This window comes from Protopterus annectens, chromosome 16.part0 (assembly GCF_019279795.1).
Source record: "Protopterus annectens isolate FY-2018-M chromosome 16.part0, PAN1.0, whole genome shotgun sequence".
Taxonomy (NCBI): domain Eukaryota; kingdom Metazoa; phylum Chordata; order Ceratodontiformes; family Protopteridae; genus Protopterus; species Protopterus annectens.
This window is the reverse complement of record NC_056750.1, coordinates 127278473-127291768: the sequence shown is the minus strand read 5'-3', so window position 1 is coordinate 127291768 and position 13296 is coordinate 127278473. Positions and strand designations below refer to the sequence as shown.

The window sequence follows — 13296 nt, the reverse complement described above, 5'->3', positions numbered from 1 at the left end:
CTCATACATGTCATCATGTACCTTAGCTTCCAGGATAAGGGTTAGACCAGAAAATGGAAAAATCTCTCATGCCGAGATGGTGACTCCACTGTGACTGCCTGTTATCCCGATGATGGGGAACAAATAGGCATAGTCATGGCAGAGGACTGATGTTTGGCAAAATGATCAATTTTAACAATTGGCTAAAGTACTGGTGTCATTCAAAGGGGATCCAGTGTCTGTCAGCCTGGGATGACATGCTCGACAAGCCACGTTGCTTCGCTAGGGAGGGCTTGCACCTGCCACCCCTAGCCTTTTGAATACTGGCTAAGGCTCTTGCCACCCCCATAGTGCCTTTTTTAGGCAAGGCTCAAAAGACAAATCCACCTCCATAGACAACACAAGGAGAAAAAAACTAAGGGTAATGCTACTCAATGCCAGAAGTCTAAACCTCAAGATGCATACACTCGAGGCTCTCCTCAGTATGGAGAATATCGATATCTGTGCAGTAACAGAAACCTGGTTCAAGGCTCCCGAGAGCACCCCAGCACTACCAGGTTATAACTCATACCATGCTTTTCGGCCCCAAAACTTGGACCGAAACAGAAAAGTAGGGGGAGTATCCATATTCATCAAAGATACCCACACCTCCAGGTTAGTGGCACTGCACGAAGCATCGGAGACCATCCATGTGCAACTAACAGTGGGCAAAACTGCCTTTCAGTTTGTAGCCTGCTACAGATCACCCTCCCAATCTCAGGAACCCCACTCGGCTTTCCTGAAAACATTGGAGAATATGAAGGTCTCTCCAAACACCATAATATTCGGTGACTTCAACTACCCAAACATTGAGTGGGAAAACTACTCAAGCCCCAACACCCTTGCCCAACGGTTCCTAGAATTTATAAACTCAAATGCTATGGAACAACTGGTCACCACTCCCACAAGAGGGGACAACATATTGGACCTGGTCATCATCAACATGGGGACTCTATGTTCCACACCAGAGGTGAACCCCTCATTGGTAAGATCAGACCATAAACTAATCTCACTGGACATCCATATCCTGTCCCCACCCCCAGCCAAGGAAACCAGTGTGAAAAATTTCTCAAAAGCAAACTTCACACTTCTCAAAACTGAGGTGGAATCCTTCAAAGCCCTCGGGCCAGAGGAAAATACTGCCCGAACCGCAGAATCCTTCACAAACACATTCTATGAGCACCTACAGCAATGCATGGATCATGCTATCCCAAATAAAACCAAGAGTCACTCCTCCAAAAGCAGGAGACCTGTCTGGTGGACCCCGGCCATAAATAATCTATACAACAGAAGGAGGAAGCTACTACATGATAGAGCAAAATCTCAAAAAGGGAAGGCATCTCTGATACTAGCAAGAAACTATGATCCCTCATAAAATCATCAAAGGCCAGCTTTGAAAGAAAAATTGCCAAAGACACTAAAGATAATCACAAGGACTTCTTTAGTTATGTCAGGAATCTGAGTGGCAACTCCCAGATATGCTCTGAGTTAGTGCAAAATGGCAAAAAATACACTGAACCCACAGACATTGCCAACATCCTGGCAGACAGGTTCAGTGCAAACTTCTCCCCCCCTTCCCCCCCAAAAGAGCAAATGTCTATCCCAACAGAATGTAGCCTCCCAGACATCACAGATGCACAGGTGAAAGCTGCCCTCTCCAAAGCAAAAAACACAGCATCAATGGGACCGGACGGTGTCCCGGGCTGCGTCTTACCCGAACTCCAAGAAGAAGAACTGAACCCTCACATAAAGTCACTGTTCAAACTCAGCCTTACTACAGGATATGTACCCAAAGAATGGTGTACAGCAACAGTGGTCCTGCTCCACAAAGGTGGTGCCACAACAGACCCTGGGAACTATCGCCCTATAAGCCTGACTAGTCTGGTCTGCAAAGCTATGGAGCGTATCATCATGGAACTCATAAACAAACACATTGGGAACCTCCAGACACTGGACCCTACCCAATTCGGCTTTGTTAAGGGCAGATTTTGCCTCTTAAACCTAGTTGACATCTTTGAAACAGTTACCAAGGCCATAGATGAGGGGAAGGTAGTCCACACAGCCTACCTGGACCTCGCAAAAGCCTTCAACATAATACCCCACTCGGGCATCATAAATAAGCTTACCAGCTTAAATATCAACCCCTATGTCATAAGATGGGTTGCAAGCTGGCTCAGGGATAGAACCCACATGGTCAGAATTGCAGGTGCCATGTCAGACTCTAAACCAGTTACAAGTGGCGTCCCACAAGGCTCAGTCCTGGGACCTCTCTTGTTCGGTATGTACTTCTCCGAGGTACAGGCTAACACAGGAGGACTATCGCTGACCAAGTTTACAGATGACTGCAAACTGGGAGCCATAATCGACTCTCCGGCTGACACAAGCATCCTCCAAAAGGGTCTCACAGAGATGGATACCTGGTGCCAGAGCCACGGCCTCAAGCTAAATTCCAAAAAGTGCATAGTCATCCCCTTTGGGAAAAATAAAGTGCCCACAAATTACCACATAGGTGGTAATCCATTAAGTATGGAAGAAGTAATTATGGATTTGGGGACCCAAGTAGATAGTAATCTCTCCTTTGACAATCACGTTGCCAAAGTGGTTAGAAAGACCTTCTATATAGCCCACCTTATCACAAAATGGTTCACATCTAGATCAAGAGAGGTCATTGTGCCCCTCTACTCATCACTCATCAGGCCCATAATTAAATACAATGCCCCATTTGGGATGTACCTTACCCGACACTTGCAGCAAGTGGAGAGACCCTAAATGTACATCACCAAGAGGATCACGGGCCTCAAACAGATGCCCTATGCAATTCGACTAAAGAAACTCCAGCTCTACTCAGTTGCTTACCGCCTACTCAGAGGCAATCTATGCCTGACGTACAAAGCCATGTCTAACCCAGAATTAATGGACATGCTCCACCTCAAGAAATCCAAATCCCTTAGAGCTACACGCTCCAGGGACTTAAACCTCAGCACAGCAATAAATAGGACATGCTGGAGGGACAGATTCATATCCCAGAGGCTCCCCTCACTCTGGAACAGAATCTCAATTCATGTTAGGCAGAGCCCCTCACTTGACCCTCTTCAAGAGAAATCTTGACGAGTGGATGGGAGATCGTAAGTTTACCCCTGGGATCTCTTCTGTGTCCCTGCTAGACAGAGGCACAGTAAACTAACCTTAAAGGGCTATCATCTGTGACCTACTGTACTGAGGCACAGTTAACTAATCTAAATGGGAGGCGAAAGCCAAACACACTCTGGCTAGGCTTATAAATACCCTAGGGCAGATAGCCTAGTATCTACCTATGAACCTATGAACCTATGAAACAAGAAAATATTGCAAAATCAAACAGAGGTTTGCTTTCAAACACATCAACCTTTTACGTTTGACTAAGCAGAGCATAATGCTTAACATTTGCACAGCACCTGTCATATTTTGAAAGGAGTAAGCCCTCTGCACCCCAATAGTGCTGCTACTTTCTTATTCAAAATCTGAAACTGCACAATGTTAGCAATTGGAACAATACCTGGGTTTACACTGAAAGTCATCATTGCCTCTTTTTTCTAAGGATGTTTGGCCATGAAGTTACAATAAGTAAAAGGAGGGGTGTGAGGTTACAGCCCCCCCCCCACACACACACACATTAGGGTGCAGGGTGGAGGGGGATTGCCTACTAGTCAAAGTGCTGCATTCTGTAAGATGAGTGCATTTAGGTCTCTCATGACTTGTTTTATGTCTGTGTATGTCACCACTGTCTGTATTCAGATTGCTGGACTTCTGTGCTCCATCATTTTGGAATCAAGCATGTGTGATTTACTATTGTCAAGCAGATCTGACTGCTATCCCATGTAAAATATGTTATGTAGTGTTCTGTTTGGAAAAGAGATAAGTCTAGAATAGGTTTTTCAGTTTAGTAAAGAAAGGAAAAATGTATCCCATGTAAGAAAATTATGAAATGTATAAATCTGTGTAGTGAAGCACTTAAGGTAAGCAAGGCAGATATCTTTAATGTGATAAATGAATAATTGGATAGGCAGGTGTATATACTATATATCTGACACTTTAGATATTGTTGCTGCTGTTATTGAATAACTTTAACTGTCTGGGTTACAATCTGCTAATCACATGCACACATATGACTTCCATTTTAAGAAGCGTGATTTCAAAATCCATTTTACAATAATTAGTAATGCATGTGAGCGTACTACACTTCATTTGAGAAAAACAATTTTATTTCTGTAATTTGAAACAACAAATTACAAGATGTATTACTTTTTTAAGGTTCTGTTCCTCCAGCTCTTTTCTCCATCTATCCTATCTTGGATGACACCCATGAACAAACTACTGTGACAATAGGTTGCCTTGTAGTAAGTGGAGATCCAAAAGTCTCAATCAGTTGGAATATGGGAAGTGCTCTGCAATTTCCTGCTGTGTTCAATAAAAAGTCGAAATCGTTTTCTGCAGCTAGTTATCTTACTGTAGGAGCTGATGACTGGAATCAAGGGACACCTTACACATGTTCTGTGAATGGGAACCAAACAAGAACTATAAAGAGAAAAGGTAAGTCAGTAGTGTTTATCTATGTGTTTATAAACTAATGCACATAGATATATATGTTATACCTTAATAAATGTTTATTACGTTGGTGCAAGCTATAATTTCAAAAATATACAGATTTTGTAAGTGGAGTTGTGCATCATTAAAATAAGGGATTATGAAAACTAGGCTGCACTTAATTAAAATGGTTACAAATGCACTTTTTAAATGAGGTATACATAATTAAAAGGTCAAAAAGGGGTTATGTGAATGGGATGTACACAATTAAAAGGATTTACAGGTAGCTAACCCCATAGCATAGATGAGCAATGCCCTGACAATGACCCAGCTGACCCCAGTTCCATTTCTGACCTGGGGGCTGAAGGATAAGGTGGAAAGAGATGTCTGCAGTCTCTAATGGCTCCTGAAAATGGAGAGGTGCCTCTACCTTCAAGAGGAAATTAAACTGTGGGAGTAGCATCACTACTGAAAGTGGATGACATGTCCACACATCACCCCATTGTCTGTCCATTCCTTCAACCATTGCTGGTACCCACACAGGAATAGTTGATACACAAAAGAAAAATTCCAGATGACTGCTGAGATGATGGCCTTTCTGCAGCCAGTTGTTGCCTGACTAAGGAATGAATGGGTGAAGTTGTTATGGTCAGCCAATTTGTTGGCACACATGTGGGAGAACAAAAACTACGCAAACTGTAAGTGGACTATACAAAAAGATGTGTCCAAAATTTAATATAGTTATAAAGGGGGCTTTGTAAATAGCAATATACATAAAAAGATTTACAGAGGGGTTATATAAGCAGTGACTGATATAGATAAAGAATTTGTAAAGGTGCTATGTAAACAAGGGTACACATATTTCAAAATACAGGGTTATGCTAATAGTTCATATAGATAAGAATTTGTAGAGGTGCTATGTAAACAAGGGTATACATATTTCAAAATACAGGGTTATGCTAATAGTTCATATAGATAAGTAAAATATTTTCAAATGATTTATATAAAAAAAAGTTATGTTATTAAAGACTTAGACATGGGGACATGGGTTCTATAAATGGCAAGTGGAAGGAGTGCATAACTAGGAAGAATTTCAGAAGGGTTCCATAAATGAAATTGTACTTAAACAAGTTATATCATCTGTGGCATACATAGCTAAACAGATTTACAGAAGGGTTATGAAACATGTTTACAGATGAGCTATAAAAACAGGGTATACACATTTAATAAAAGTAATCTGCGGTGATACATTGGTTTTGCATAATCAAAAAGGTTTAGAGATAGGTTAGGTGCATGGGGGTTCACATAATTAAAGAGGTATATAAATGGTATAACTGGGGTATATATCACTAAAAGGAGTTGTACATGGTTACATAAAGGTGTACAAAACTAAAAAGATTTACAAGATGACTTTGTAAATGGGAGTGCACATAGTTTGTTAATTCAGTTTGGTTTTATAAATGGAGTGAACATAATAAAACACATAAATTAAACAATGGAGTCAAGCACTTTTGTCCCTAAATAACTGGACTTTTTATCAGAACCAAAGTTAAAAAAAAATTACATTAATAATCATGTGACTAAAGAAACCTATCACAATTCATTTCTAATTCTGTGACGCCCATACCTCTTAAAACTTCTAGTTAATAGCTTAACATTGATCACAATGAAAAACAAAAATTAAAATAAACCCTTAACACATAACTTAGAAAATACTGTAATATATACTATTAACAATTCTGTAATGTTATATTAAAAAGCTTAACGAACTCACTACTGTCTAGCAGCCCTAAACCTTAAAACACTAGTAGCTGAAACCATGTAATTGAGACCAAGGAAAAGGCGTGGCATTCAACTTCCTCTGCCACTTCAGTTCTTTGTGTTCTAATAAAGTTTCCCAGTCGCAACCCCTAATACTGTGTAACATCTTCTGTAAAATAAAAAGTAAAAATTTGTTAAATGGATTACATGACGTAGCATGCTTCGCTAAAGACAGCCTATTTTGTCTAACATCCCCCAAATGTTCCAAAATTATTTTGTAGAAGCTTTTCTACGTTTTTCCTAGATAAAAACATTCACAGGACAGGTAATTTGCAATATACATGACCCCTTTTGTGTGACTATCAAAACAGCCTTGACAATAAAAAGTATCCCCACTAATACTATATAAGATGAGTCATTAATAAACTCAAAGGCTTTGCACTTCCCATACTTAACAAGTTGTTAATGATCATATTGTTTTTTAAAATCTGTTTAATAGTCAGATTCTTTTTGCATGTAAAAATGGATCATTACCCCAAATCCCCTGAGTTCTTCAGTAAACACAACATTCCAATAGTTTTCAACCACGTTTTTAAAAGTACCCATAGTTGTTTTGTAAGAAATAACCATTGAATTGTTATGATTCATTTTTTACCAGTCCTATCAAAACTTTTGCTTATGGGTTGATTATGTTCCTCCCTCGCTTTCATGATTCCATCCAAACCCCACTAGGGCACTCCCTTACAAGTAACATTGTTTTAACGTAAACAACTCTTCACAAAATTCTACATCATCTGAACGTAAACACATTCCCAGTACATGTTTTTCATAGCGAAGTGTATTAGTGTGAGTGCTGAGATGAAACAAAATAAAAAGTGTATTTATGGCTTGTGTAAAACTTGACTTCGGGGGGAAGAAGTATGTAGAGGGCCAGTGTGTGCGTGTGCATGTGTGTGTGTGTGTGTGTGTGTGTGTGTGTGTGTGTGTGTGTGTGTGTGTGTGTGTGTGTGTGTGTGCTTGCAGAAGTGTATGTGTCTGTGTGATGTACTGGGAGCTCTGCTGATGTGTGTGCATATGTGTATGTGTGTGTGATGTGCTGGGGGCTTTGCTGGTGAGTGCATGCAAGTGTGTGTGTGTGTGTGTGTGTGTGTGTGTGTGTGTGTGTGTGTGTGTGTGTGTGTGTGCCTTATTTGCTGGGGGCTCTGGTGGTATGTGTGTGTGTGTTTATTTAAGGACAGAGCGTCTAGACATGGGATAGCACTGCAGTTTATCCTACAGGACTGGTCCATAGCACATATGGCAGAGGGTTCATCTTCCAGTGCCTGTTCCCAACCACATGATTTGGCTCTAGCAGAAATTACACAGACCATACCACCGCCTTGGCTCAGTCTTGCTGTGCTGTGTCACCTAAATCAGTTCTCTGCTAGCAGATGTGCCACCTTGATGATAAACGCAGTTATGGGAACACCATTTCCTAGCACAGATACCGTCCAAAATGATGTTACAGTGGAAATGCTAGCACTGTGGGAACAGAATCTGTCAACTATGCCATGTTGGCTAATGTCTTTAAATATAGCAGATTACCATCAAGAAGGACAGACCCTCACTCTTGACAGACAATCTAGAGAAGTCACTGCATGGTCCAATGTGTCATTCAACCTATGCAAGAAATCACACAGATGAATCATACACTCCTGTAGGTCAGTATGCACAGTCTGAATCATACTCACTATCTCTGCCATAGCTCTGGTGGAAATAGTTTGCATCTCCACGATTGCCCTGCGCATGTGTTTGATGACAGCTGCTGTCACACCAGCCTCATGGGGGGAGAGCGGTAACCATCCTTCAACAAGCACCACTGCCAACTCTCCTGTGTGGATCCCCCGCTCATGAGTGCTTGAGACAGAAGTAGATATCTCTTATGTAGGAGCCACCAAACTTTCATGATCTATAATGTCCACATCAACTCGTCTACTATAAGATGGTTGAGTTTCCTGGGTGTCCATATGCATAGAGAAAGTGTCCACAGTCTGAGTAGGGAGTGTGGGGGGGTCCACTGACTGTGCTAGCACAAACTCTATACCCCCTGACTGTGCCTCCTTATCCCTGCCATAATTATTGGAGACAATAGATCGTCCAACATCAGATGAGGCCAATCCCACAGTGCTGGTTCTGGATCAAGATTAAACTGTGAATACACCAAAGCAAAAAAAATGCACAGTATGAGTAGGACCCAGCACCACAACTACACATACAACTGATATCTTTATAATTATAACACTATGAAAACAATATCTTTGGCCATACCTCATGCAGATGGATGTGGAACTTGGAATCCCAATGTACATTTATACCATAAGATAGATTTAAGGAACATTACACTGACCACATGTTTTAGAGGATTTGCCGTTATTGATAATATGAAGTAGAACTATATGCCTGGAACATCTGCAGTTGAAACTCTCTGGGACCTGTCCAGCTGTGCCACAACATCCAGCACTGCACTGCACTGTGGAACTCCATGGAAGTGGTACAGCCTTTCAGTTAGGCCAGGAACTCGTTCATTGAAGTAAGAGGTGGCTGAATGGTCCAACAACAGTTGCCCTCTGTTGTTATGCTACAGCCATGGCTTAGTGGATGGTAGCATGGATCATTTCCATGGCTCAATGACAGACCATGGCATCGTTGCAGTCATGACCACTCACCACATTCACATCACTGGCCATGTAGATGCAAGGCCTGTAGAAACTCCTCATTTTCTGTATCTGTAAATTTGGACTTGGTGTTGGATTGGGATGGGCCTTCAGATCCCATACTTTTTTAGGACCCACATAGAAAACAGGGGAATGAATAGCCTTGTTATTGCATGGTTATAACAAATGTGTACAATACTCTTATCATATTAGGATATATTTTATGTTTATATATATATATATATATATATGTGTGTGTGTGTGTGTGTGTGTGTGTGTGTGTGTGTGTGTGTGTGTGTGTGTGTGTGCGCCCACAATCTTTTAGGAAATGTCTGACATCCTATGAGTGCTAACCACATATTCCCAACCAAACTCTGAGAGAAATGAAAATAAACAGCAACCAAGACCATTACAATTAACAATTGAACTAATATTGTGGCTAATTACATGTGTGAAAGCCACACAACAGTTAAATAGTAATGAACACTACTAAGAATATGAACCCGAGGATGTCTACTGTTAACCTTAACATTCGTTAAGCTGCTACTTGCAGTACACTTGTAATGCACTTCCTACAACAGCTCTGGCCAACACATCTTAAAATGACTGCCAAAATTATTTCCTAATAGACATTATGGTTTATTAACAATCAGTGATAGCATTCAACAACTGAATGAATTGTGTAAGAAGTACCAGTTATCTTATATAAACAGATATCTGACATATGAGGAAAGCTTTTTTGTAAGATCTGGTCACAGCATTTAACCCCCTTTTGAAGAAGTTTTCTTTGGCAGCAGAATGAGGCTCTGTGCTTCTTGTCATGTTTATATCATGCAGATTCACCCCCTAGGCATGATAATTATGCTAATTAGGGTGCATCCCATTATCATTTCTGAGCTGCTCCATTTTCACAACTTGCAAACCTGATAAATATGTTGAATTCTGCATGACGCTGTGCACGTCTCAGCACCTGTGACAAGCTCTGCACATGTGATCAGCCCACTAGTTGTGCACATGTCTCAGCACCTGTGACAAGCTCTGCACATGTGATCAGCCCACTAGTTGTGCACATGTCTCAGCACCTGTGACAAGCTCTGCACGTGTGATCAGTCCACTAGTTGTGCACGTCTCAGCACCTGTGACAAGCTCTGCATGTGTGATCAGCCCACTAGTTGTGCACATGCCTCAGCACCTGTGACAAGCTCTGCACGTGTGATCAGCCCACTAGTTGTGCACATGTCTCAGCACCTGTGACAAGCTCTGCACGTGTGATCAGCCCACTAGTTGTGCACATGTCTCAGCACCTGTGACAAGCTCTGCACGTGTGATCAGCCCACTAGTTGTGCACATGTCTCAGCACCTGTGACAAGCTCTGCACGTGTAATCAGCCCACTAGTTGTGCACGTGTCAGCACCTGTGACAAGCTCTGCACATGTGATCAGCCCACTAGTTTCTGGGTATGAGAATTTTCATCCCATTCCTAACTATCTGAAGATGCAGTCACTGTGGAGCATGTATTCCCAGCAACTTACAGAAGGAAGGAGTATCACCGTGTTTCACAACCATTATAACCATAGCAATACAATGTATACACTTTATTAATTTGCCATTCTTCACTGTAATGTGGTATCCTTCCATACTCAGTGGTGCATGAATGATGGATCATGCAAAACCTGCTTTGGGTACCAGTTCTCAGCCATTTTTCCTGAGATCTTTGAAGGAGGGGGTGGGGCAATTATGACTGGAAAATGTGGGGGTTGTGCTCCTTTTAGACCAGAGAGGTGGTATGAGGAGGATAAGATGTTTTTGGACAATCCCCATAGGCATTACGGCTGACTGCTCCTGCAGGAGGATTATACTGGGTCACAGTATAAGGCTGATGCCAGGAATAGCTTTGCCAAGACTGTCACCCATGCTATTGGCATCCGACTTGAGTCAATGAGAGACTGACCTCCTTAGCCGATGGGCACTGAAATCAGGGCCCAGTCATCTTCTCTAGCATGTAAGTATACAATATCAACTGGCCCTGCATGCCACCATTCAGTTTCTCATTATGACCGGTTTATGTCCCTAGTCCCTGCAGAGATCAAAAGGAACAGGATGGTGCACAAGAACAGACTTGAGCCCCTGACAGAATTTCAGCTTTGAGAAATCTGTTGGACTGGTTTATTTGGGACATCCTGGATTTAAATGGTGTTTGATACAGGTGAAAGATAGATACATTACTACTAAAGGCAAACTTTTAACTCTTGGGCTTCATATCTCACTTATTTTTCATTGGTTATTTTGCTTCTTGACTGATACTTAATACATAGAGTTTAGCTTGACCTTGTCTTCTGATAAGACTCAGCCTTTATTTACATGCACTCAAGTGTTTGTCCCTCTGCTGGAGTTTTAAAATCAGAAAAGAAGCCAGGGAATCATTTATTTTCTTTCTTTCTTTCTTTGTGTCTGCACTTAAGTTGACTGACTGACAGGGTCATTTGGAGTTGTTTTATCCACTGCTTTTTCTGATTGTGCATTTTATTTTCTGCCCACCCCTACAATAAACTTAGCTTTAGAAGCTTTCCAGGTCTCTTCCACTCATTCCACTGGACACTGAAAGAACAAATTGGGAAGGCCCCTGCCCCCTGGACCCAAACCCTGAATTAGCCTGTGGTTCATATCACCCCTTCAATTAGTGCACACTGCAGTATTCAGTGTGTTGATCCCTTCCAAGGGTGTAACTAGGCCTACTCTTTGTAGTCTACTTTGTACACTTTTTTTCTTGAACATCCCATCAGTATGGCTTTTATCCAGTCATATTATGTCTACAACTGTCTAAATGAATGCCTCCAACAACAGGTACAATATTACTAATCTAAAAATAATATTTTAAATTGTTTTAGAGCAACAGCTGAAAATGTTTCTTACATTTATTGAGTACTTGGGGGCAGCATTTTGAGAGATGTGTCCATGTTTAAGTGATAGGTGTCCAAGGGGGTATAACTAAGAGCTTGTAAGTACAAAATGGAATTTGCTTGCTACACCCCAATATTCTCTTCTTTCCAGCTTACTTTTAAAATCTGTAACATCTTGGAATCTGGGAATAGACTAGCAATCATTGAAGGGCCTAGGAACTGCTTCTCAGGACTCAGATGTCAAATACTTTTTTTGTAATCTAGCTTCTGTTTTGTTCCTGGTAAGAAAATGAGCACAGGGATACTGATTCCTGCTGGCATTCAGTTGTGCAGTACGTATGGGACTTCACTGAGTGGTCTGGTTGCAGTTTTGGTGAAAACCTCTTCAGGGCCTTTGTGTAGCTTGGCTTCTGTTGCAACCAGCAGCTGTATGTTCTACTCAGGTTAGCATGGCATGGCTAGATTACAAAAAAAGCATTTGACAGCATCATGGATTCATGAACAAAGGAGTGCTTATAAATGAATAAGATGCATCCTCCATTGATCAGTTACATCACAATGACTATGAAACAGTGGCAAACCTCTTTGCAATTAAATATGGCAAAGGCCAAATTATTAAACCAGAGATAAAAAGTCAAATGGAGATTTTCCAGGGTGATTCTTTGTCAACACTATTGCTTTGTCTTGTCCTTAACCCATTAAGCTGCTTACTTAACAGATTGTCTTGTTTATAATTTGGCTCCTAGAAAGCAAACTTGTTTAAACATTTCTCATCGACTATTTGTGGATGACTTAAACTGTATACTTTATCAGATGAAGAGCTGAAAGCACAACTACAAGTGGTTAAAACTTTCTCACATGATATAAGAATGATATTTGGTCATAATAAATGTGCAAAAGCAGCATTTAAAGAATGAAAGTTGCAGCACCAAGAAAATATCACTCCAAAACAGATGATATCAGTCTAGGGCAGGGATGTGATGTAAAGGAATTTCAGCAGGAAGGAGTGTCTGAATATTTGGGAACTAATGAAGGATTGGCAATAAAAAATGAACAAATGCAACATGTTATTAGAAATTCAAAAAGTAATTACAATGCCAGATTTAAAAATAACCCCCTATGGTAGAACCCAAATATAAACAGGCCCTGCAATAAAAGAACAACTCAATGTATGCAATAACTCTCAATGTCAAAAGCATTCTTGCTAAACTTAACAAGGAACTCCGGTCACTGATCAAATCAATTAACATTAGATATGAGATTAAAATAGTCACTCAGGCAAAAGACCACCATAAAGCCTTCTTTATTTAAGTTAGGAACCTCAAAAACACTGCCCAGCACTACACAGAGCTAATAGTAAA

General features: G+C 41.0%; 1 protein-coding gene across 1 annotated transcript in view; it reads left to right on the top strand.

The window, feature by feature from the left end:
• LOC122790530 (immunoglobulin lambda-1 light chain-like) overlaps positions 1 to 13296 on the top strand; it is a 318197-nt gene that overhangs the window by 187940 nt on the left and 116961 nt on the right. Inside the window, exon 4 of the mRNA XM_044058079.1 lies at positions 4309 to 4587. Coding sequence (XP_043914014.1) covers positions 4309 to 4587 — 279 coding nt within the window. The remainder of the gene's footprint in view (positions 1 to 4308; positions 4588 to 13296) is intronic.